General features: G+C 38.6%; 1 protein-coding gene across 1 annotated transcript in view; it reads left to right on the top strand.

Moving 5' to 3' along the window:
- The first annotated feature begins 4,766 nt into the window (after positions 1–4,766).
- PARP11 (poly(ADP-ribose) polymerase family member 11) overlaps positions 4,767–25,627 on the top strand; it is a 45,581-nt gene continuing 24,720 nt past the window's right edge. The window contains exon 1 of the mRNA XM_016215264.2: positions 4,767–4,867. Coding sequence (XP_016070750.1) covers positions 4,850–4,867 — 18 coding nt within the window. The 5' untranslated portion in view covers positions 4,767–4,849. The remainder of the gene's footprint in view (positions 4,868–25,627) is intronic.

Below are 25,627 nucleotides of genomic sequence, written 5' to 3'. Positions count from 1 at the left end.
TGTGCCTAGATAATTTCCCTGAGCAGCTAAAACTAATAATCAGTAGTATTTTCAATAGAGCCTTTCCATTTAATGCGGGTGAGTTAGTTAGCACTTCTTTTTTTTGGTTGAATTTAGTTCCTCATCATGTTTCCTAATTAGGAAGATTTACAGGATTCATTTTGATTTTTTGAAAAATTCCTTCCCAGGAATGCTTATCTCGGCTTCAGCAAATGTTTCATCTGTGGATTTCACCTCTTAATTCTTGCTGGGTTGTTAACATGTCAGACTTCAGCAGCAGGGCTGCTTCTGGGGCTGCCTCATCGCTGGCTGTTTCAGACTGAGGCTGGGTCTTTATATTCAAAGCTGATGAGCACAAATGAAGCTTTCTCCCCTTACTCCTGTACCCATCTCTCCTTTTGCGCCTTCTTCAGGTCTCCTGCCTCTCCTTTCTGCTGAATCCAGCCCGCCTTCAATATGCATTCCTAGTGCTCCATTTCTAGCTGTAAATGTGGCCTTTAAAAATCAAAACAATTACGAAAATAACATTAAAATATGTACTATTTCCTGTGCCTTACCACTTACTTGGTCCTCTTTTCTCCTTCTACTGTCCTAATGGGAGATTGACCCCCTGTTCTCTGATTATTTGCACCCTTTCCAGTGACAGTTCTCCTCTGCTCCTCCTTTTTCTCCTTTCCCCTGAGGCATTTCCTCCCACCCTGTCTGGTCTTCAAAGAGCTAATAAACTCCACCAGGTGGGAGTGGGGCTGCAATGGCCCAGGATACCAGGGCAGGATTTAGCATGAGTTAAGATATCTCCACCCAGAACACACACAGAAACCATGAAAGATAAAGTAAAATGTTTTCCATTGGTTTGGTTTTCCTGAGAAAACTAGTGACCATGGTCAGTATGCATAGTTTCTACTCTGTGGCACTTTGCCCAGACTATGATGCAGAGGGAAGCATTCCCAGTGCCAGACTCTGTAATAAGCAACATTTCAGGCATTACATGCAGAGAGTAATCTACTGAAAGACTGAGAGACTGAGCCCCAATGACTGAGCCCACCCTTGAGGAAGGTATGGGAGAGAGCAGTGAAGGTGTTTTCTATAAGGATATTTTAGAAGTCACAGATCCACTACATTTCCTCAGCAAAATAAGAGGTAGATTATCCTTAGTGCAAACCTAAACATGTATAGAGCCCAGGCAGGTCATTTAAATGAGGATGAGCAATACTGAACTGCTAACTCAGGTAAACCTGAGAGCGCCTTCCTAGTCTAAATGGGCCTGGAGGATTTGGCCAGTTGTTGGCATATGAAAATACAGGTCTACGGGAAGCTGGAAACCCATAACATTTAATGTGAAGTTTCTCAGTTAAAAAAAAAATTTAAATACTCTGTGTGTGCTAAAGTTCATTAGCTATCAGTTTGTGTCCCGAAATCTATATGATCATTAAGGCCCTTTCCCACACTTGCTCTATAAGTGGTTTTAAATCAAGAATAAGAAAAAATTATCTAAAATTTCCATAGCTATTATCAGTTTTTGAAATCTGTTTCCTCTATATTACTTTGGGATATAGCATTATATTTTAAAAGGTTATCCACCTGCTATATTCCAAACCAGCTGTGTTCTCTCCATCTCTTTCTGTGACCATCCCAAGTCTTCAAGAAAATGAAGTAGAGGCCCAACCCTACAAAAGGTTGAGGCTCTGATCCTAATCCTTCCAGTTAAACTTGCTTTGTAAAAATCCACTCCATCTTTGATGAAGAGATAATTCCTAAATTACTTAAACTGTTGCTGTTCACTTAACAAAACTTGCCAAAGACAATCACAAAAAACACCATTTACAACGGACCAATGTCATTAATTACAACTAAATTTTAATCCTAAATAAAAGATTAGCCCTGGCCAGGTAGCTCAGTTGGTTGGAGCATCATCCCAATACTCCAAGGTTGAGGGTTCGATCCCCAGTCAGGGCACATACAAGAATCAACCAATGAATGCATAAAGAAGTGGATCAACAAATCGATGTTTCTCCCTCTTCCTCTCTCTCTCTCAAATAAGTAAAAAGTAAATAAGAGATTAACAGATTGAGCCCAGGAGTGTATTCAAAGAATAATGAATACGCGATGAAGCAGAGTTTATTTCAAGGACGTAAGGATGGGTCGAACATTAGGAAATCTACTAGTATATATTTCATTATATTAGTAAGTCAGAGTAAAAAATAAATATAGTAATAAAGTTTATGAGAAAATTGATTAAATTTAACATTCTTTACCAATTAAAAGCTATAGTAAACTAGGAATGGAAGAAAATTTCTTTAAAGATGATAGTGTATTTAAAGAATATCTAGCACCGACTAGGGGCAAATGTTTTTCTTATTGCATTAAAGACCAAATGTCCATTATTTCTTCAAAACTTTTCTGAGGTTTTGGCCAATGCAATAAGGAGATAGAAAACTGCATTATCTGTAGGTCATATTGTTGCTGGAAAGGGGATGGCCCTGAGCAGATCTGCCTAGGGCTGGCTGGTAGCGTGTGGGTTCTTGACTTGGTGCAGGAAATATTTCACAACGAGTCCAGGTGATTTTGAGGGCATGGTTATTAAAGCTGGGGACAATGAGACAAGGAAGGGCTTAGCATAGAAGAAGCAACAGGAGGGACCTAGGCAGGCTGCTTTGGCTCTCTGGAAATGTTATAGGAAAGAACTCAGCCTAGGCACGGCTGCTTTGGCTCACTGAGAAGCCAGAGAAAAGGAGGCCTTGGAGACAGGTCCAGGGGGTTAGCCCAGGATGAGCTGTTGTTGTCCATTGCTCCTCTGGTGGCAAGTTTCACGGGGGTCTCTTAGAGTTTAGGAGATGCATGCCTGTGGGGGATGAAGAGGGAGAAGGGAAGGGAGAGGGCATGTTCCTGGAGGGGGAGTGCACTCTAGGACCTTTGTTTTGAGGGTTTTTAAAGGCTGGGAGTTTAGGGGAGGTCTTAGGGGAGGATCTCAATAGAATACTCATTGCTTTTAAGCTGAGATGCCAAAATGAGATTTATTCCTTTAACTTCATCTGTACTTGGGTGTGGCTGGCACAAATGCCACTAATTGGATTTCTGCCAGCTATCTCCTTGTGTACAGTGATTTAACCTCTGACTAGGAAGGAAAATGTAAACCATTTACTCTTTCTTTTTAAAAAATACTTTTGTTTTTTTTAGAGAGAGGAAAGAAGAGGGAGAGAGAGAAACATCTAAGTGAGAGTGACACATCGATTGGCTGCCTCCTGCCTGCCCCCAGCTGAGACTGAACCCACAACCCAGGTATGTGCTCTGACCAGGAATCAAACTGGCAACCTTTCGGTGCATGGGATGATGCCAAGCCAACAGAGCCACACTGACCATGGCTAAACAATTTACTCTTAAGTGTCCTTGGTTTAGGGAAGATTGGACTTACTAGATAGCTGTAAATTGCTTGGCCATTTAACTATGCCTCAGTTTCCCTACTGACTTGCCAAAGAATTTTTCTAGCTTCTTACTATCCTGCCTCAATATAATTATTGACGTAAAATTCACAGGCAACAGCTGACAAGCTACTAGGACTAATAAGACATTTTCACAGGCGGTACAATACAAGATTACACAAAAACCAGTTTTCCCCATTCACAGTAACAACAAAAGCTATAAAATATCTAGCAACTTCACAAGAATTGTGCAAATCTATGTGAAATTTTTGTGTGTGTATTTAAAGATATAAGACCTGAATACATGAAGAGATAGGTGTGTTCCTGAATAAGATTTTGAAATTTTTGAAACAGAATGAGGGCACTTGCTTTATGAGAGAGGAAATATATTACAAAGTTATAATAAGTGTGGCATAACATAGGAATTAGCAGATAGCTAAAAGAATAGATGAGAATGTTCAGAAACAGATACACACAAATTTAGTTTTTGATTAATGGTGGCACTTTAAAGTAGTGGGGAAAGAATAGAGGATTACTCATTAAATGATATTGGGGCAACTAGTTAACCATTTGGCAAAATAAAGTGAAAAAACGTAAAATGAAGATCCCTATCTCAATCCATTTATAATAAATGAGAGACTGCACATTTACATACTATTTTTGAGGGTAGTTTGGCAATATGCATCAAAATTACCCTGTACTTGCCATGCTACCTATAAACCATATTGCACCTTTTTATTTATCTAAATTACTCACTTTTTGTTTTTTCTTTAGACTCATGAGGGCATGGACTAAGCACAGTGTCTGGCAAACAGCCGTCACTTATTGAGCTCTTTCTGCATGCCAGATACCGTGCTAGGTACTTTAAATGATGTCACTACACCCTTAGGTAAATACAATTATCATCTCCATTCAGAAGATGAGGAAACAGTTGACTGCGAAGCTTGTCCCGAATGCCAGTGGTTGCACTGGGATCAATTCCCAGGCCTGTCTGGCTCTTGGCCACTACACTCAATATACGGTGACCGGTGACTATCGAAGGAAATACAACCAACCGTGGCTCGAGGACCTCTTGATGGGGATGTTGCCGAGACTGAGCCTTAGAAGGGTGGGTGGACTAGAAGCCGGTTAAGCTCCTTCACAGCCAAGACCCTTGCAGGCTCCTCGCGTTACCACCCGCCCGGCCAGCCAGGAAGGGAGAGGCAGGGGCGGGCGGGCTTCCGGGGGCGGGGCGGGGCCAGCGCTTCGGGCGGAAGTCGGGAGGTTCGGTGGTCCGAAGACGCTGGCTTGTGACCCAGAGAGGGAGAAAGAAGGCCTGCTTAAGGTTGCCTCTCCGTCCCGTCGCTCCCAGGCACCCTTGGAAAAAACCAACACCCGGCCCGCGGCTAGCCCCTTCCCCCAGGCTCTCTCCGCTCGATTTCGCCACCGTTATGTGGGAAGCGAATCCGGTGAGTAGCCGGGCGGGACGGGGCGGACCCAATGGGCGGGGTTGGTGGTAGAGGGGCCGGAGGGGGTTCCCGGGAACTGCTCACCCTCGCCCGCTTCAGGCTGGATCTTGAGTTCCGGGGCTCGAAGATTCCGGCCCTTGGGGCTTCTCCAGCCCTGCCTTTTGAGTGGCGGAGATGGCCCGGTGGGTTCTCCGACGTTGTATCGCTTTCCTGTTAGTTATTTATTTTATTTGCTGTGGTTTCTCCGCCTTCCTCCCTTCACCTTTTTAAACTTTGTGTTTTGCTTTCTCGTTGGAGTTCCTGGGCTTCGGACCTGTTACTCCTCCTTTGCCTTAGGTGTACTTGCCAGTCCCGCCCGTGTCAGGCCAGGGGTTCGACCCTCGGGCCTTGAATGGGCCTGGGAGGAACCGTCACCACTTCCCTTCTTGGCGGACAGTCATTTAAAACTTGGGGGGCCAAGTGTATGTTCTAAGCCTCTTGATGGTGAAGTTCTTAGATATTTCTTTTTCAGTGGACAGAACTGATGACCTGGAATGTTTCAGCTGCAAGTTTTGTCTCCCTCATCGTTTGATTCCGGTATATGCATTATGCCTGCATGTGTTTTTGTCTGTTTTGCTTTTATACGTTTATTTAAGGTGCAGCCCTCAAAGAGTGCAATCTGTTTGCCAAGAATATCCCATTAACCTCTTGTTAGAGTTGAAATCCCTTAGTAACATGGCATATGTACACTATTTATGCCTTATGAGCTGACTGGGAAAATAGCAGAATCATATTTCAGCAAATTGTTGGACAAAATGTGAAACTACTCCATATGCAGCGATATCTGCCTACATTTACTTTATAACCCTGTTTCCATACTTGCAAAAACTTCTTTGATGTAATTAATACTTTTATTCCATTTCCGGAATACATTTCCAGATAAATTAGAGAGTTTATCAGTTAATTCCTTAATTTTTAAAGTTTTTATCCAGCAGAAACCAGTCTGTTAGTATTTGTTGGTTGCCCATTGTGGTTCATCCCAGTTCATCATGTAACAGTGGTCATCTGAGATTTTTGTGGTTGTTATTGTTCATACTTATATCAGGCCACATCAGAGAAAAGTAGTTAGTCGCTGGCATTTGATTTTAGCAAAAATAATTTAGAAATATGAGAACGTGGTCTCTGCATGTGTTTTCAGTTTCACTGTCATCAACAGTGTTCATTTTGTATCATGTGTATGTGTGTTCAGTTTGTATTGGCAGTCTTCCTTGCCTTGATTTCTCTGTAATAAACCTTGTAGTCACCCAAGGGCATGCCTTGCTCAAAGTCACATGTTTTAAATCCTTCACTGTATTCTAAGCTCGATATGGGCAGGGAGTTTTTGTCTGTTTTGTTTACTCTGGTATCCTCAGTCTAGAGAACAGAGCCTGGCACACTTAGTAGGCTCTCAGTAAATATGCGTTGAATTAACAAAGGTGATTGTACTAGAGAGATTTCTTTGCTCCCATTGTTTATTCTCCCTCCTCCATCACATACACATCAGCATTTTCTATTGGGTCATTTTTATGTTTGCAAGGATTAAAAAGGCATTAATGAATGTCTAGTATATTTGTTATTATCTCATTTCTTTGTAAGAAACCTATTTTTTCTGTAATTGCCCTAATGATTTTGCTTGATTTCAGTAGAATAGACTGACTGCTGTTAAAAGTACTGACCTTCTGCATAGAATCCCATTTCTTTTAACCTTTATCATACCAGCCTAATATGCCTTAATGCTACTGGGTTTACTTACTTACTGATACTGTTTTTCTTCCTGTAACAATATGAATGCTGACAATAAAGCCAGTTTAGTTTTTAAAAATACAGTCAACATTCTACATGTGGATTTCTCTAGGAATTTGTTAGTTTCTTTTAATAGGAGAGGCATATGGATAGTCTGTCCAGGTGTGCTCATGGAATGAAGTTAATTTTAAGTTACACTAGGCCAAACAGTTGGGAACTTTTTTTAAAAACACAATGATCTTAAAGATAAATGTAGATGACTTTTGCATTACTCATCAATTTAAAGCATTCCTTTCCATTGAATGAGAGAATAAATTCTATGTGAAGTTCATTGTGAACTGACTTAATTGAACACTTCTGCCTAGTTTCTCCCTGTATCTTTTTGTTAGCATCCATGACCTTAATATGCCGCCTGTGATCTGCAAATATACCTCCTATTGCAAATATACCTTTTGTGTGATACTGTATTCCACTCACAAGTGTTTGAGGAAATACTACACTGGGTTCTGGGTAGTTTCACTGTAAACATCTTTGCCTCAAGCATTTTTGTTGTGAGCATTTTCTCGACACAACTAATTGGCAGTAAGGCAATTTTATCATAAAAGATAAAATAATTAGTTGACAGTTTGGTTTCGTTTCTTCATTGATGAGTCATCCGCCTTTAGCAGACAATGTACTTAAGCTATTTGTCAGTTTGGTTTCATTTCTCCATTGACAGAGTTCTTGCAGCACTCCCCATTTTTATATTATATGAATCTTAGCCAAATTGCATACTATACTAGCAAATGATAACATACCAGTTTTTGCATATTTTTTGGTGAGCACAGTCATCCCTCCCACCCATGAAATGGCAAACATAAAAGAGGTGGCTCCTAATTCATAACAGTCTTTGAGAGCATTATTGATTCTTTAGTTGGAAATTGATACCTCTCTTAATGAAGGAAGAAATGTTAGTGAAAAAGAAAAGAAGTGCAATAAAGTCTTTTTAATTTTGTTATTTATCTTTCATGTTTCATTATGTCCTTTTTAATGTCTCTTTTATATTTTGGTTTTTCATCTTTTATGGTGAAATTTCTTATGGTCAGTCAGTTGTGCTGGGAAAATGCTTGCAGCAAAGATCTTTACAATGAAACTACCAGCCATGTGTGCTCTGACCCTGGCCATAGTAATATTCAGGGGCAGCCTCCCCTTCAAGTGGAAAGTCTCCATGACATGGTTTGAGTGTGGAAAAGTACCACTGAACTTGCAGCATTTCCTTGCGGGGAAATCCCAAAACAAGATAACCAAGGAACTACAAAAACTTTACTTAAGTATACACTTTTGTTTTATTCTTTAAGACAGTCATGAGGTCAGTGATGATTCTACTGAAACCTATCACTGACCAGGCACCTTGAGGTAAACATACTGTCCCTGCCAAGCAGCAGGCACACTCAGTTCTGATAGGAGCTCTTGGCAGTTCTCCATTCACCTGGGGGAGGTAGCCCTTGACTAATGTCCCCAGTTTAGAAAAGTGGCAGAATATCTAGAAAGGAGTTGGAAGGGTTGCCATCATTGCCTTGACTCTATATACCCTGCCTTTATCCTGTGTTCTCTCTCCTTGTCTTTGTCTACCCTCTTTGCTGGGATTAGAGTAAGTAGATCAGCATCACATACGAGGGAGTTTCAGCTTCTCTCTGTCACACTGATGAGCGAAAATGAAAAATGACAGACACCTGTTTAGGATTACAAACTATCTATTACAATAAGACCTTTATACAAAGTGATAAGCCCTTCTAAAATTCCTGTGCACTTATTAACTTCTACTATTAGAATAATCTGATGGGTTAGCTAAGGGAGGGGAAATGATTCTTCCAAGACCACTCAGGTGAGTAAGCACCAGAACTCGATCAGCCCCCGTGACCTCTTCTCCCCCGTTTCGTTGCTTGGAGGTGGTAGTGAGGGGCTGTATGCTTGGGTTGTGCTTCACCCGCCTAGCCACCTTTTCCTCTGCTCTTTTATGTTCACAGCTGCTTCCAAACTCCCTTGGCATTATGATTCTGTCTCCTTTTTCTGTCAGACCTCTTGAAAGGATAGCCTTACATTTTTTATCATTCCTACTCATGCCGCAGCTCCTCCAGCCCCACTTCTGCCCCTAACCCTTACTTGCTAGGTCACCAAGGACTTTTGAGTCACTACTACCTACATGGCAGCCTTACGCCTTCAACTCTGCTTTTCTGTAACTAATGCTGTAGAGGTGTTTCCCATCGCTCTTTTTTGGTTTTCCTGAGACTGTACTCCTTTGGATTTCTTCTTTCTATGATTTATTGTTGAATCATAATCTTGACTTAGGTGAACTGCCTTCTTTCACCCCTAAAATGTTCTGCTTTAACCTTTTTTTGTTGTCGTTCCTCTCAGCGCATTGTTTTGTTGAGCTCCGTGGCTTCGGATGTCACTCTGGTGAATACTCCTGCCAAATGTGCATCTGTAGTCCTGACCCCGTGAGTGGGTGACGGACGGTTCTACTGGTGCCTCCTCTGCTAGTTCGGAGTTAGTATGTCTAAACCAGACACACTCCTCAAGGATTTATTGTTTCACTCAGTCAACAAACATTTAGTCAAGTATCTGATCCATGTCAAACAGCATTTTAGACACTAGGGAGGGGGTTACAAACACGGATCACATCAGAGCCTGCCCTGCAGGGCTCTTGTAATATACTTTGGGGGGGGGCGGAGAAGTGATACCCAGAGGGTACATGGGAGACTAGGAAGGTTTACTGAAATAAGTTACCTTTGAGCTGGATGTTCAAGTTTTAGAAGTGGTCTTATGGGAAGGTCAAAGGAAGGAAAATGAACAAAGCCCATGGAAGTGAAAGAGAATGACAAGTACAGTTTGGACAAAAAGAAGTGAAATGGAGAAGATGCCTGTCTGATGAGTAATGGCTCAGTGTGGGTATCTTCAGAGATTGAGGAAGGAGGGCTTGTGGGCAGTTGTAACTAACATCTACGTAATATCTCTTTGGAGTCAGGCAGCGTATTTTATAGACATGCCCTCAGGCTGGGGAGAGGATGGGGGCAGATATGTTCCTGGAAATGAAAGTTCTATAGAGAACATAGTGTCTGTGAAGATGTGTTCTTAGGATCAACATACAATCAGGGGCTCATATACTGATATCTTTATCTTGGCATTCTTTGTAATTGTTCTAACAATGGAGTTAGTTTAGCTAAGCTTAGAAAGTAGTGTGACATGCCAAAGGCTCAGAGTTCGATGAACTTTCTGGATAACGACAGAGCTAGGTTTTAAATCTAGAATTTTCTGGCCCTAGAACACATACTCTTTCTAGTCTAACTTAGGATATAGGATTTAAAATGAGTAAAAAAGGACCTGTGAAGGAAGTCACAGAGACTCAGAGGTAAAGGAAGGATTCCGAGCTGCAGAAAATCATGACCTCTTTGTAACACCAACTTTCGTGTTTTTAGAACTTTTTTCTAGTGGTACAGCACCTGAGCAGGAGTAGAGAAATATGTGACCTTCCCAGGATCAGCTTGGCAGGTACAGCGCAAGGCCAAGGAAATAAGCCTAGTAGTTTTTGGTATCAGGGAGGAGAACAGTTTGGGATAAGGCTGGAGGCACATGTTTGTAATAGAGGTTTGAGGAATGAGGTGAGACGATAATGTTCAGTGGGACCCGCCTGGCCTAAAATGCTCAAGCAGGATGTTGAGGTGTTTGGCTCACCCTCTAAGAGTTAGACCTTTTGAAATTATGTCTGATGACACTCATTTATTTATTTTGAGTGCCTGCTATACGCCAGTCAGTTCTAAGTCCCAGGGTTTACCGTGGTAAACAGAACAGACTAGACCCCAGCACTCTTGGGTTTGCAGTCTGGAGCAGGGAAGCAGACATTAAGCCAATAATTACACAAATAACATTTAACTACAATTGTAATGAATGCTCTAAAAGAAAGAGTACTGTGACCATGTATAATGGGAGGAGCTAGTACTAGGCTGGGAGGTCAGGTAAAGCCACTTTTAAAGCCACTTTTACAGAGATCTGAAGGATTGAACAAGAGTTAGCCAGGCAAAGGTTGCATGGGAAGCAAGGAGGGCTATTCCAACAGCTGAAACATTATGAGCAAAGACCCTGAGGCAGAAGGAGCTTGGAGTTTGAGAAATGGAGAGAAGCTACGTGGCTGAGACACGTGAACCCAGAGACGAGGCCAGTAGGTGGGAACTTGGCCATGCCTGAACCTTGTTCTTAGAGGAGTTGGAAGCCAGTGAAGGATTTTAAATAGGAAGTGACATGAACATATTTGTGTTTCTAAAAAGGCCATTCTGGCTGCTGTGTGGGAAATAAGTTACGTACTACAGAGTGATAGGCAGAATAATGGCCTCCCTATCCGTATCCTAATCCCTGGAAACTGGGACCGTGATAGGTTACATAGCAAAGGGGAATTAAGATTGCTAGCCATCTGACCTTGTGACAGCATGGCTATTTTGGATTATCCAGGTGGGAATGTAGTCACAAATGTTCTTACAAGTAGAAGATGGAGTCAGAAGCAATGAGCCACAGGGAGATGTAACTGGAGACACAATGTTGCTGGCTTTGGAGATGAAGTAAGAGGGCCACAAGGCAAGAAATGTGGGTAGCTTCTAGAAGCTGAAAAAGCCAAGGTAATAGATTCCCTTGTACTGCCTCCAGAAAGGAATCGAATTCCCCTTGATTTTAGCCCAGTGAGTCCCATGTCAGACTTCTACAGAACTGTAAGATAATACATTTGTGTTGCTTACGTTGTGGTAATTTGTTCCAGCAGCAATTGGAACTTTACAGAAGTGTATCGGAAAGACTGTTGGAAGACCACTTAAGCTATAGTGTAGTCCAGGGTGGAGGTGAAGGTGACTTGGACTATGTGGGTGGAAGTGGAGAGAGAGCAAAGTGAATCAGTTCAGGCTGCACTTTGAATGGTGAATGTTAGGTTTCTGGCACAGGCAGCCAGGAAGGAAATGTTTTCATTGAGATGAGATTGGAAAGAGGGGAAAGTTGGTGGAGATCAAGAGTTGGAGCCTGTTACAGGTTTAATGTGCCTGTGAGGCATTCAAGTAATATAGGCAAAGAGGCAATTGGATAGATGAGCCTGGAGCTCAGAGGAGAAGGCTAGGGTAGAAATTGCAATTTGGTCTCAGCCTTTATAGATAGCTTTTAAAATTATGAGAGTAAGTGAGATCCCTAGGACAGTGACAGACTTTCAGCACCCATTCAGACCATCAATTTTAAACAAAGTGATGTTTTCAAAAGTAATGATGTTTATATTATTATTGTAAAGGATGAAGTTTTTGCAACTTCTTACAAAGTGTGCAACTAGCTTGAGATACAGGTTAGACCCAGCACTTTGATTTTTTTAAACCCAATATTTCTACCTGATTAGGAAACCTCATGCTATAATTTTAGATTAAGATTTGCAACTGGTATTTGCTGGCTGTCAGATGTTATAGAATATCAAGATCAAATACAGACTGAGAAATTATGGGAAGGTTTCTCCCTAAGACTATTCCTAGCGCTCTGTTGCCAAATTGACATGCTTATAATATTAAGTAAGTACAGAGATGTAGGTTTCAGGCAGCTTGAATATTTGGAAGATAGGAGCAAAAGTATTCTTGGACACTCTTTGATTATTTTTGTCTCTGGAAAGTACCTGTTCATGTTTTGTTTTAACATGTAGGTGTGTTCTTTATATATTCATAATAATAAAATCAGTCTCATTCTCTGATGAGTAGAGGAAACAATCAGATTCTAGCAATTGAGCCATTTGTTGCACTATAGTTTGGTGACTTTGAAAAATCTGGTATCTTATAATCAGCATTAAAATTGGGGTATTTTGGCCTTGAGTAGTAGGTTCAGGTTATTTAAGATGCTGAATGTATTTCAGCAATACACTCAAGCAGGCCTCTGGAAACCTAGGAAGACTTTATTGGTATTATTAGCGTCATGAAGAAATGTTTTTTCGTCTTCCCCCTTTCAGAAACTTGTCAGCACATTTCCCTTACAGCCAGTAAACCTGAGCAGGAAGGGTAATTCTGCAAACACTGCCATTTTCTCTCACATCATCTGAGAGCACAAACTGAGTAGTCAAGATTTGCTGATACCAATTTTCATTATTTCCTTCAACACTCAATTACAATTAGGAGCATATTGTGTACTTCTAACTGTTCCATGCCTATAACATCTTTTTAGTGATAAAACAACACATTTTCTTGCTATTTGTATAGCTTGTGCTCAGTCAGTTTTGAATGTGTTGCACCTCTTTCAGCCTATGTCACAGCTCACAAAATATTGTTTAATTGAAACCTTTCATTCCCCACAGTGAAAACTGCCAGGAGTTCTCATTGATAAGCAGAACAAAACATTGTTGAGTACCTCTACCTTATTACATATTGTATGTACAGAGTGGGGCAAAAGTAGGTTCACTGTTGTTCCTATGGAAAATAATACACTAATTAATAAATAAGAATAAGAATAAATGCTGTGTTTGGCCCACTGTATTTCCTTTGGTGAAGTGCCTACTTGAATCTTTTACGCTCAGAAAAAAAATGAGCCATTTATCTTCTTATATAAAGCAAATAGCAAGATGGTAAACCTAACCATATCAATAATTACACCATAATAAATGCTCTAAACACCCCAATTAGAAGGCAGACTGTCAGATTGGGTTAAAAAGCAACACCCAACTATAATTTATTTCCAAGAAGCAAACTTTGAATATAAAGACAAAATAGGATAAAAATAAATGGAAAGAGATGTTCAGCACTAAAATTAGTTAAGAAAAGACTGGTATATTAGTGTTAAAGTAGATTTCAGACATAATGATATAATCAGGGGTAACACCATTTCCTAATGATAAAGAGGTCAGTTAAATAGTAACAATCCTGAACATTTACACACATAGTAATAGAGCTTCAGGATTCACAAATTAAAACTAATAGAGCTATAAGGAGCATAGACAAACTCCATTATAGTTGGAGATTTTAATTCTCAATAATTGATAGAATATGTAGGTAGAAATGAGCAAGGATATAGCAGACTATTACACTAATAGCAACACTATTAACTAACTTGACCGAATTGACACAGACCATTACACCCAACAACAGCTAAATACACCTTTATTTCAACTACACAGAGAACAGTTAACAAGATAAACCATATTCTGGGCCATAAAACAAGTCTCAGTAAGTTTAAAGAAACCAAGTCATAAAGTGTGCTATCTGATCAAAATGGAATTAAATTAGAAATCAATAGAAGAAAAATTGTAAAATTCCCAAGATTTGGTAAATAAATAACACACTTCAAAATAAACCATTGGTTAAAGAAACAAAAAAGGAAAATAGTATGAAACAACATGTCAAATTTGTGCTGTGCTTCTAAAGCAGTACTTCAAGGAAGTTTATAGCTAAATTAATGCCTTTATTGGAAAAGAAACAATATCACAAATCAATGATCACAGTTTCCTCCTTAAGAAACTAAAAGAAGAAGAGCATATTAAACTCAAGCAGGAGCAAAGAAACAAAGTGAAAACGAGAAACAACAGAAAATCAATGAGACCAAAAGCACTTTTTTGGGGGAACATCAGTACTATTGATAAGCCAGACAGATCAGGAGAAAATACAAATTACCAATATTAAGAATGAGAGAGGAGGCCCTGGCCGGGTAGCTTAGATGGTTAGAGCATCGTCCGGATATGCCAAGGTTGCAGGTTCAATACCTGGTCAGGGCACATACAAGAAGCAACCAATGGATACATAAATAACTGGAACAACAAATCAATATTCTTTCTCTCTCTCTCTCTCTCTCTCTCTCTCTCTCTCTCTCTCTCTCTCTCTCTCTCCCCCCTCCCCCTCTCCCCCTCTCTCCCTCTCCCCTTCTCTCCCTCTCTCCCTCTCTCCTTCTTTCCCTCTCTCCCTCCCTCTCTTCAATCAAAAAATTAAAAAAAAAAAAAAGAATGAGAGAGGTAACATCACTACATATTCTATAAACATTAAAGGGTAATAAGGGAATGTTTTGAACAACCTAAAGTCAGTCAGTCATGACAACTTAAATGAAATGGACATATTGTTTCTAAGACACAAACTACCAAAGCTACCTCAAGAAGAAATAAATAACATGAATATCAATATCTATTAAAGAACTTGAATCTGTAGAAAAAGCCTGCTCACAAAGAAATCTCCAGGTGCAGATGGTTTCACTGGTGAATTCTGATAAACATTTAAGGAAGAAATAAAACCAATTCTGCACAAACTTTTAAAAAGTTGAAGAGAAAGTAATATTTTACAACTCATTCTAAGAAGCTTTCATTACCGATATGAAAAGAAATCAAAGATATCGAAAAACTACAGCCCAATATCTCATGAACATAGATGCAAAAAATTCTAAACAGAATTCTAGCAAATCAAGTATAACAACATATAGGAAGGTTAATGCATCATTATCAAATGGTGTTTATCCCCCCCAAATGCAAGGTTGGTTTAATTGAACAGCAATCAATGCAATTCACCATACAAACAAACTAAAATGAAAACCCAGATGATCATTTCAGTGCGTGCAGAAGAAACATTTGACAGAAGCCAGGAAAAACTCGAACCTGGGAGTAGAAGAGAACTTGCTCAACCTGAAAAGGGAGGTGTGCAAAAGGGCTAACTCAGCAGTCCTACGTTGCTCAAACCCTGTGCATTCTCAAGAAGGGCCTGTTTCCATGACTGCTCTTTGCCTGGCTCCGGGGAACTGAGCTCTTGCAATGGGTTGTCTAATGAGTGTGCTGGCGTGTCTGACACCTGGAGCCATGCTATACCAGTCGGGCAGTTTATACTAAGTGTGATTTAGAGTGAATACGCGCTTTTCCTCTGGAGCCCTGGAACTTCAGCAAGCTACCTCAAGAAGAAATAAATAACACGAATATCCCGATATCTATTAAAGGATTTGAATTTGTAGAAAAAGCCTGCTCCATGCTCATTTAGCACACAGGTGCTATATATGCTCACGTGACTAATTGCCAATAAAAACCCTGGACATCCAGGCTCAGGGGAGCACCCCCGGTTGGCAGCACTTTGTACTAGTCATACATGGTTTCTGGAAAAATGAATTGTGTCCTATGTAACTGTACTGAGAGGAGACACTTGGAAGCTTGTACATGTTTTCCGTGGACTTCATGTCTTTTTTCCCTTTGCTTATTTCACTCTGTATACTTTTACTGTAATAAACTGTAACGATGAGTAGAACAACATCTGAGTCCTGTGAGTCCTTCTCCTGTGACCCTGAGGGTGACCTTGGGGACCTCTGACACAGGGGCATCTACAAAATACCTATGTAACATTAAACTTAATAGTGAAAGACTGAATACTTTCTTCCTAAGATTAGGAACAAGGAAATGATGCCCATTCTGTATTTAACATTGTACTAGAGATTATATCCAGTGCAGTAAGGAAAAAAAGAAAATTAATGGGCTATATGCTAGAAGAAAGAAGTAAAGCATATACATAGAGAGATAAACATAAACATCTATCTGTATACCTACATATCTATATATCTGTATCTGTAGATAGATATATGATGCCCATATAGAAAATCAGATGGAATGTCCAAAGATGTCCTAGAACTTAAATGAGTTTAGTAAGATTGCTGGATAAAGATCCATATACAAAAATCAGTGTATCCCTATATATCAACAACATTCAATCAGAAATTGAAATTTAAAATGCAATTTTATTTACAATATAAGAAATATGAAATACTTAGGCACCAATTTTGCTTAAATGATGTGCAAGATTTGTACAATAAAATCTAAACTATTACTGAAAAAAAGTTAAGACCTAAATAAGCCAAGAGATAAACTTTATGCATGGGTTGGAATACTCCATGTTGTTAAGATGCCAATTCTCTCCTGAGAGATTGCTATACACTCCCAATCAAAACTGAAAGGACCTAGAATAGCTAAAGCAATTCTGAAACAAAAGAGAAATTTGGAGTACTAGCACTGCTCGATTTAAAGATTCACTGTGAAACTGTAGTTATAAAAACTGTAGTATTGGAATCATGGTAGAGAAAACAATTATTAGAACAGAATAGAGAGTCCAAAAATAGACCTACAAACATATAGACAACTGATTTTTTATAAAGGTAAGATTCAGTGGAGAAAACAGTTGTTTCCAACAAATGGTGCTGGAATAATTGAATATTGATAGGCAAAAATAAGAACTTTAATACATACTTTGCACCACATATACATGCAAATTAAAAACGGATCACAGACCTAAATGCAGCTATAAATCCTGTAAATTTTTAGAAGAAAGCTTTGGAGAAAACTAAATTTCTAGAAGAAAACAGGATAAAAATCTTTGTAACATTGAATAGGCAATGATTTCTTAGATATGACTCCAGAACCATGATCCATAAAGAAAAATTGATAAATTGGACTTCATCAAAATTAAAACATTTGTACAGCATAGAAAATATAGTCAATAATATTGTAATAACTATGTATGGTGCCAGTTGGGTACTGGAAATATCAGGGGGAATACTTTGTAAAGTATATGATTGTCTAATCACTATACTGTACACCTGAAACTAATACAAAGTAATATTGAATATAAACTGTGATTGAAAAATAAAATTTAAAATTTAAAATGCTTGCTGTTCAAAACATACTGTTAAGAGAAAGAAGTTAAGCCACAGACTGGAAAAATTTTTGTACAGCATATATCTGAAAAAGGACTTGTATCCAGGAATATTAAGAACTCTGAAAACACTATAAAAAACAACCAAACAACCCAATAATAAATGAGTGAAGGGTTTGAACAGACACTACATAAAGAAGACAAATAAAAAATAAGTACATGAAAAGATGTTCAGCATCCATCATTAGGGAAATGCAAATTTAAACCACAATGAGATATCACTATGTATCTATTAGATTGGCTAAAATTTATTTAATATATCTTTATTGATTTCAGGGGGAGGAAGGGAGAGGGAGAGAGAGATAGAAACATCAATGATGAGAGCCATTGATTGGCTGCCTCCTGCACGCCCCCGACTGGGGATCGAGCCCTCAACCTGGGCATGTGCCCTGACCGGGAATCGAACCCCGATCACCTGGATCCCAGGTTGACGCTCAACCTCTGAGCCACGCCCAGCCGGGCTGGCTAAAATTTAAAAGTCTGGCTATACAAAGTCTTGGTGAGGATGTGGAGCAATTAAAACTTATACACCTCAGATGGGGATGTAAAATGGTACATCAATTTTTAAAAGTTTAGCTATTTCTTAGAATTTTAAGCACATATCTACCATGTGATTCAGCTATTGAACTCCTAGATATTACCCAAGAGAAAAGAAAGCATATGTTTATACAAAGACTTGTGTGTAAAACTTAGAGCAGCTTTACTGGTAATAGTAAATCCTGGAAACAAACCAGGTGTTCATCAACAGGTAAAGAAAGGTACAAACTGTAATAAATCTGTATAATGGAATACTATTCAGCAGCATAAAGGAATGAACTCTTGATATACACAATAGCATGCATGAATCTCAAAATAATCATGCTGATGGAAAGAAACCAGACAAAAAAGGCTACATACTTTATGACTCCATGTATATATATCTTTAGAAAAGGCAAACTATAGTGACAGAAAACAGGTTAGTGGTTGACTGGATGTAGGGGAGGGGCATGAAGACATTTTGGGGGTGATACATAAGTTCATGATCTTCATATGGTGATGGTTTCATGAGTGTATACGTATGTCAAAACTTATGGAATTGTACACTTTAAATGCAGTTTATTGTTAATTATACCTCAGTAAAGCTGTTTAAAAAGATACCTGTTGTTTCTAATACAAAGTCTAGAAAGTAAAACTGCAAAATCCTTCATGGTGTTTGGTGGTAAGTAACACAGTATGGTCTCAAGTGGGGGCACACTCCTGGCAGAATAGGAGTAGATGAGGGAACTTCTAAGACTTGAGCCTCGTGCATTCCTAGAGACTTTACCTAGCTGTCAGGAATCCTGATTTTTTAATATATAAAGAAAAGCCTTTCAAGTAATTTATAATTTCTTACAAATTTTCCTTTTGTTCACTATCTGTGTTCAGGCTTCTGACTTCTTCTAGAATCTCTTTCTTGTTTCCTTCAGAATCTTTTTATTCAAAGCATCTTTTCAGAATGACTATCATTTTTAACTTGGCTGTAAGCATCCAATTCTATGTTGCTTAGCTTTAAAAAGGAATATTTTTACTTAGGTGTGATTCACATACCATGCAATTTACCCACTTAAAGTGTGTAATCCAATATTCTTTAGTAGATTCCCAGGGTTGTGCAACTGTTACCACAATTTATTGTTAGAACATTTTCATCACCCCAGAAGGAAATGCCTACCCATCACCAAGCCATTCCACCTCCTTACCAGCCCTAAGTAATCACTAATGTACTTTCTTGTCTTTATAGATTTGCCTATTCTGTACATTTCAATGAAATCATCCATAATGTGGTCTTTTTCATCTTGCATCTTTCACTTAGCAAAATGTGTTTAAGGTTTGTCCATGCAGTATTTATTAGTGCTTCATTCATTTTTAAGGCTGAGTAATATTCTATTGTATTGTGAAGTACCATATTTTTTTCCCATTCATTCATTAGATGATGGACATTGGGTTGATCCACTTTTTGGCTATTATGAATAATTTTTCTGTTAATATTTGTATATTCGTATGAATGTGTATTTTTGCTCTTGGGTATATACCTTAAGTTGGAATTACTGGTGTTATATGTTAACTCTATGGTTAACTTTTGGGGGAACTACAGACTTCTCCAAAGTAGCTGCACCATTTTACATTCCTACCAGTAGTTATCATACAATGTATGAAGGTTCCCATTTTTCCATTCTCAACACTTGTTATTGTCTATCTCTTATTTTTCAGTTACAGTTTACATTCAGTATTATTGTGTATTACTTTCAGGTGCACAGCATAGTGGTTAGATAATCATACACTTTACAAAGTGTTTGCCCTGATATTTCCATTATCCACCTGGCACTGTACATAGTTATTACAGTGTTATTGACTATATTCCCTATTCTGTACTTTACATCCCCATGACTATTTTGTAACTACCAATTTGTACTTCTCAATCCCTTCACCTTTTTCACCCAGGCCCCCAACATGCCTCCCCTCTGGCAACCATCAGCCTGTGTTCTGTTTCAGTGTTTTTCATTCATTTATTTTGTTCTTTAGATTCTACATATAAGTGAAATCATGTGGCATTTGTTTTTTCTATGACCGACTTCACTTAAAATAATACCTTCTAGGTCCACCCATGCTGTTGCAAATGTTAAGATTTCATTCTTTGCTATGGTGCAGTAATATTCCATTGTATACATATACCAGCTCTTTTTCATCTACTCATCCATTGATGGGCACTTGGGTTGCTTTCATATATTGGCTATTTTAAATAATGCTGCCATGAACATAGGGGATGCATATATTCTTTTGAATTAGTGTTTTGAGTTTCTTTGGATATATACCCAGAAGTGGAATCACTGGGTAATAAGGTGGTTCCGTTTTTAATTTTTTAGGACCCGCTATGCTGTTTTCCACAGTGTCTGCACCATACTTCATCCCACCAACACTGCATGAGGATTCTCTTTTTGCCACATCTTCACCAATATTTGTTGTAGCCGTTCTGACAGGTGTGAGGTGAAATCTCATTGTGGTTTTAATTTGCATTTCTCTGACAATTAGTGATGTCGAGCATCTTTTGTTTTATCTATTTGCCATCTCATGTCCTTTTTGGAGAAGTGTCTATTCAGTTCCTCTGCCCATTTTTTAATTAGATTGTTTTGTGGGTTTTTTTGGTGCTGAGTTGTATGAGTTCTTTATAAATTTTGGATATTAACCCCTTTTCAGATGTATCATTGGTGAATATGTTCTCTCATTCAGTAGGTTGTCTTTTTGTTTTGTTTATAGCTTCCTTGCAGTGCAAAACTTTTTAGTTTGATGTTATTTCATTTGTTTATTTTTTCTTTTGTTTCCCTTGCCCAAGGAGATATATCAGAAAAAATTTTGCAAGAGAAATGTCAGAGATTTTACTGCCTATGTTGAGTTTTATGGTTTTGAGTCTCACATTTGAGCCTTTAATCCATTTGGAGTTTATTCTTGTATATGGAGTAAGAAGGTGGTCTAGTTTCATTTTTTGCTATTTACTGGATTCATTTATCAGTGCTAGGAGTTTTTTGGTGGAATCTTTAGGGTTCTTTATATACAGTATTATGTCATCTGCAAATAATGACAGTTTAACTTCTTCCTTTCCAATGTGGATGCCTTTAACTTCTTCTTTATGTCTGATTGCTGTTGCTAGAACTCCTAGTACTATGTTGAATAAGAGTGGTGAAAGTGGACATCCCTGTCTTGTTCCTGATCTTAAGGGAAACACTTTTAGTTTTTCCCCATTGAGTATGATGTTAGCTGTGGTTTTGTCATGTATGGCCTTTATTATGATGAGGTATGTTCCCTCTCCTATTTTCTGAGATTTTTTTTCTGAGTCCTGGATTTTGTCAAAAGCTTTTTTTGCATCTATTGATATAATCATATTATTTTTATTTATTTTGTTTATGTGGTATATAACTTTAATTAATTTGTGGTGATTGTACCAACCATGCATCCCAGGAATAAATCCCACTTGATCGTGGTGTATGACCTTTATAATGTATTGCTGAATTCTGTTTTTTTGCTAATATTCTGTTGAAGATTTTTGCATTTATGTTTGTCAAGACATAACTTTCACCACTCTTATTCAACATAGTACTAGGAGTTCTAGCAACAGCAATCAGACATAAAGAAGAAGTTAAAGGCATCCACATTGGAAAGGAAGAAGTTAAACTGTCATTATATGGCCTATAACTTTCTTTGTACTGTCTTTATCTGGAATTAGGATATTGCTGACCTCATAAAATGAGTTTAGGAATGTTCTCTTGAGTTTTTTGGAGGAGTTTGAGAAGGATAAGTGTTAGTTCTTTAAATGTTTGGTAAAATTCACCTGTGAAGCCATTTAGTTCAGGACTTATGTTTGTTGGGAGTTTTTGTTTACTACTTCAATTTTATTAGTTGTAATTGGGCTGTTCAGATTTTCTGTTTCTTGATTCATATTTGGAAGATTATATGTTTCTAGGAATTTATCCATTTCTTCCAGATTGTCCAATTTGTTGTCATATTGTTGTTCAGAATATTTTCTTATGATCCTTTGTATTTCTTTGGTGTCAGTTGTTCCCCTCTTTCATTTCTGATTTTATTTATTTGTATTCTTTCTCTTTTTTTCCTGATGAGTCTGGTTAAAGGATTGCAATCTTGTTTATCTCTTCAAAGAACCAGCTCTTGGTTTCATTGATTTTTGTATTGTTTATTTACACTATTTTGTTTATTTCCATTCTCATCTTTATTCTTTCCTCTCTTCTCACTTTGGGCATTGTTTGTTGTTCTTTTTCTAGTTCTTTTAGGTGTAAGGTTAGATTGTTTTTTGAGATTATTTTTGCTTCTTGAGGTAGGCCTGTAATGCTATGAGTTTCCCTCTTTGGACTGCTTTCTCTGTATCCTGTGGATTTTGGGTTATTGTGTTTTCATTTTCATTAGTCTCAAATTATGATTTGATTTTTTTCTGTTGATCACATTAACTCATTTATTGTTTAGTAACATGCTATTTAGCCTTCATGTATTTGTGTGTTTTTCAGCTTATATCTTGTAATCGATTTCTAGTTTCATACCATTGTGGTCAGAGAAGATGCTTGATATGATTTCAGTCTTCTTAAAGTTATTGAGACTTGGTTTGTGCTCTAACATGTGGTCTCTCCTAGAAAGTGTTCCATGTGCTCTTGAAAGAATGTATACGCTGCTTCTTTGTGGTGAGATACTCTGAAAATATCAATTAAATTAATCTGGTCTAGTGTGCCATTTAAGGCTGCTGTTTCCTTGTTGATTTTCTCTCTGGAAGATCTATCCATTGATGTTAATAGGGTTTGAAAATCCCTTACTATGACTGTATTACTGTTATCTCTTCCCTTATGTCCATCAAGATTTGCTTTATATATTTAGGTGCTCCTATGTTGGGTGCATACATGTTTACAAGGATTATATCCTCTTGTTGGATTGATCCTTTTATCATTATGTAATATCCTTCTTTATAGCCTTTGTTTTAAAGTCTATTTTGTCTAATATTAGTATGCTACCCCAGCTTTTTTTGTTTCCATTTACATCCTTTTCTATACCTTTAATTTCAGTCTATGTGTATCTTTTTTTCTGAGTGGGTCTCTTGTAGATAGCATATATATAGGTTTTGTTTTCTTATCCATTCAGCTACCCCCAGTCTTTTGATTGGAGAATTTAATCCTTTTACGGTTAAAGTGAGTTGATAGGTACATAGTTATTGCCATTTGATAGGTACATATTTTATTCTTTATAACTCTGTTCCTTTTTTTTTTTTCCCCTTCAAGAAAACCCTGTAACAATTCTTGTAATATTGCTTTGGTGGTAATGAACTCCTTTTACTTTTTCTTGTCTGGGAAGCTCTTTATTTCTTCTTCAATTTTAAATGATAGCTTTGCTGGGTAAAGTAGTCTTGGTCCTTGTAGGTCCTTGTTTCTCATGACCTTGAATATTTTGTGTCAAATCCTTCTGTCCTGAAATGTTTCTTTTGAGAAATCAGCTGACTGTCTTATAGCAGCTCCCTTGTAGGAACCCAAGTGTCTTTCTCTTGCTGCTTTTAAGATCCTCTCTTTGTCTTTAACCTTTGCCATTTTAATTTTGATTAGTCTTGGTATGGGCCCCTTTGGGTTTATCTTGTTTGGGACTCTCTGCACTTTCTAGAGTTGTGTGTGTCTTTTTCTTTACCTGGTTAGGGAAGTTTTCAGTCATTATTTCTTCAAGTGGTTTCTCAATCCCTTGCTCTTTTTCTTCTCCGTCTGGTAACCTGTAAGGCAGATGTTGTTACAATTGATGTTGTCCCAGAGGTCCCTTCAACTATTCTTGTTTTTGTTTTTTTTTTTAATTTAATTTTAATTTATTTTTTTGCTGCTCTGATTTAGTGTTTTCTTCTACTTTGTTTTCCAAATCACTGATTCAATCTGTTTTATCTAACCTGCTGTTGATTTCTTCTAGTGCATTCTTCATTTCAGATACTGTATTTTTTATTTCTGACTGGTTCTTTTTTATGGTTTCTATATCCTTTTTTATGTTTACTTTTTCTTTTATTTTTTTAAAAATATATCTTTATTGATTTCAGAGAGAGGAATGGAGAGGGGGAGAGAGAGATAGAAACATCAATGATGAGAGAGTCATTGATCGAACCCGCAACCCGGGCATGTGCCTTGACCAGGAATTGAACCCCGATCACCTGGATCCTAGGTCGACTCTCAACCACTGAGCCACGCCCAGCCGGGCATCTTTGTTTGAATTCTCTCTGAGTCCATCCATTCTTCACCTAAGTTTCTTGAGCATCCTTATAACCATTGTTTTGAACTCTGTATCTGGTAGATTGCTTTCCTCCATTTCACTTAATTCTTATTCTGGGGATTTCTCCTGTTCTTTCATTTAGAGCATGCTTTTTGTCTCCCTATTTTGGCTGCCTCTCTGTAATTGTTTCTGGGTATTAGGTAGATCTGCTATGCCTCCAACTCTTCATATGGTGGCCTTATGCAGTATGTATCTTATGGGACTGAGTGGCACAATCTCCCAGATCACCTGATCTAAGTGATTCAGAAATGTCCCTTGTGTGGATTATATGAAATTTCCTGTTGTAGTTGAGTCTTGATTGATGTTGGCCCTTCCATGGGTGGGGTTGACTCAGAGCTGGCTGACTGTGAGGATTGACCCCAATACAGTGTACAAGCTGCTGTGCAAGGGCTGACCCCACAAAGTGAATTTTACCCCAGGAGGGTCTGTTGCCTGCTGATATCTTCCTTTGGGTGTGCTGCTTGTATGGCTAATTGGATTGTGCTCTGATGCGGTCTGAATCCTATCATTGGGTATGCTGGTTGTGGGGCCTTTTGGGAGGGACTCTAGTGCAAGTCAATGTCATGTGCTGCGTATAAACAGCCCTGTTTGTAGCTACAAAGCCATCCATACTTTGTGTCTGTCTCTGTTGGGCCTGGGTGTGTGTGTGAGGGGCCATGCTACACACTATGGCTGGCTTCCACCAGCACCATGCCCTGGGGCAGGTCAGCAAAAGGCCTAAGGCACCCCAAGATCTGCCTCTGCTTTCTGGCAGCCTATTAGGCTCAGTCACTGAAAGAACCTCTGGTGGAACGTGAGTTGGGTGAGGAAAGTTCTCAGTGTGTTACCAGGTAGGGAGGGGTGACTGGTGTTCCACCAAACTGAAACAAATTCACACTCGGTGTCAGTGCTGGGCCTGGGGTTACTCAGCAAGTCTCAGGGTACACCAAGGGAAGCTGCCACCCTCTGGGTGTGGAAGGGCAGGGTCTCAGGGACTCTCCATGGTGAGGTCAGCAGAGTTAATGAAGCCCAAACAGACCAAAATTTGGCCATGTGATAGGAGGGCTCTGCACAGGACTGGTAATGCTGGTTGGGTGTGCAAGCCTTTTCTGAGATTTAGTAGATTTTCTTGAAGAAATGTTTCGCCATTTGCTGTATGCCCTTAGGACAATTTCTAAACTTAATTAAAAAAAAAAAGTTCATCAGTTAAACTGCAGTTTTGCTGGGGAGGGGGGCCATTGATTCCTTATTCTGCCATTCCAAATGTTCACCCTATTTTTAAGCTTTTAGTATCAAGTTTTGGATCTTCTTCCCATAAGAGACAAGAAAGTTTTCATTACCAAATATGATTTCCTCAAGGCATTATGTTTATACTAACAAAATAATTTATATTTTGTATATTGTAATTAACTTACAGAAAACTTTTCACCAGTCTGGAAGGTGGCAATATGTTTTCTCCTACAGACCAGGATTTTGACTGTAAACCCATTTTCCACATAGTCTTTCAATTTGATGATCC

Source organism: Miniopterus natalensis, chromosome 2 (genome assembly GCF_054644295.1).
Source record: "Miniopterus natalensis isolate mMinNat1 chromosome 2, mMinNat1.hap1, whole genome shotgun sequence".
NCBI classification, from domain to species: domain Eukaryota; kingdom Metazoa; phylum Chordata; class Mammalia; order Chiroptera; family Miniopteridae; genus Miniopterus; species Miniopterus natalensis.
This window is presented reverse-complemented; position numbering and strand designations above follow the sequence as displayed.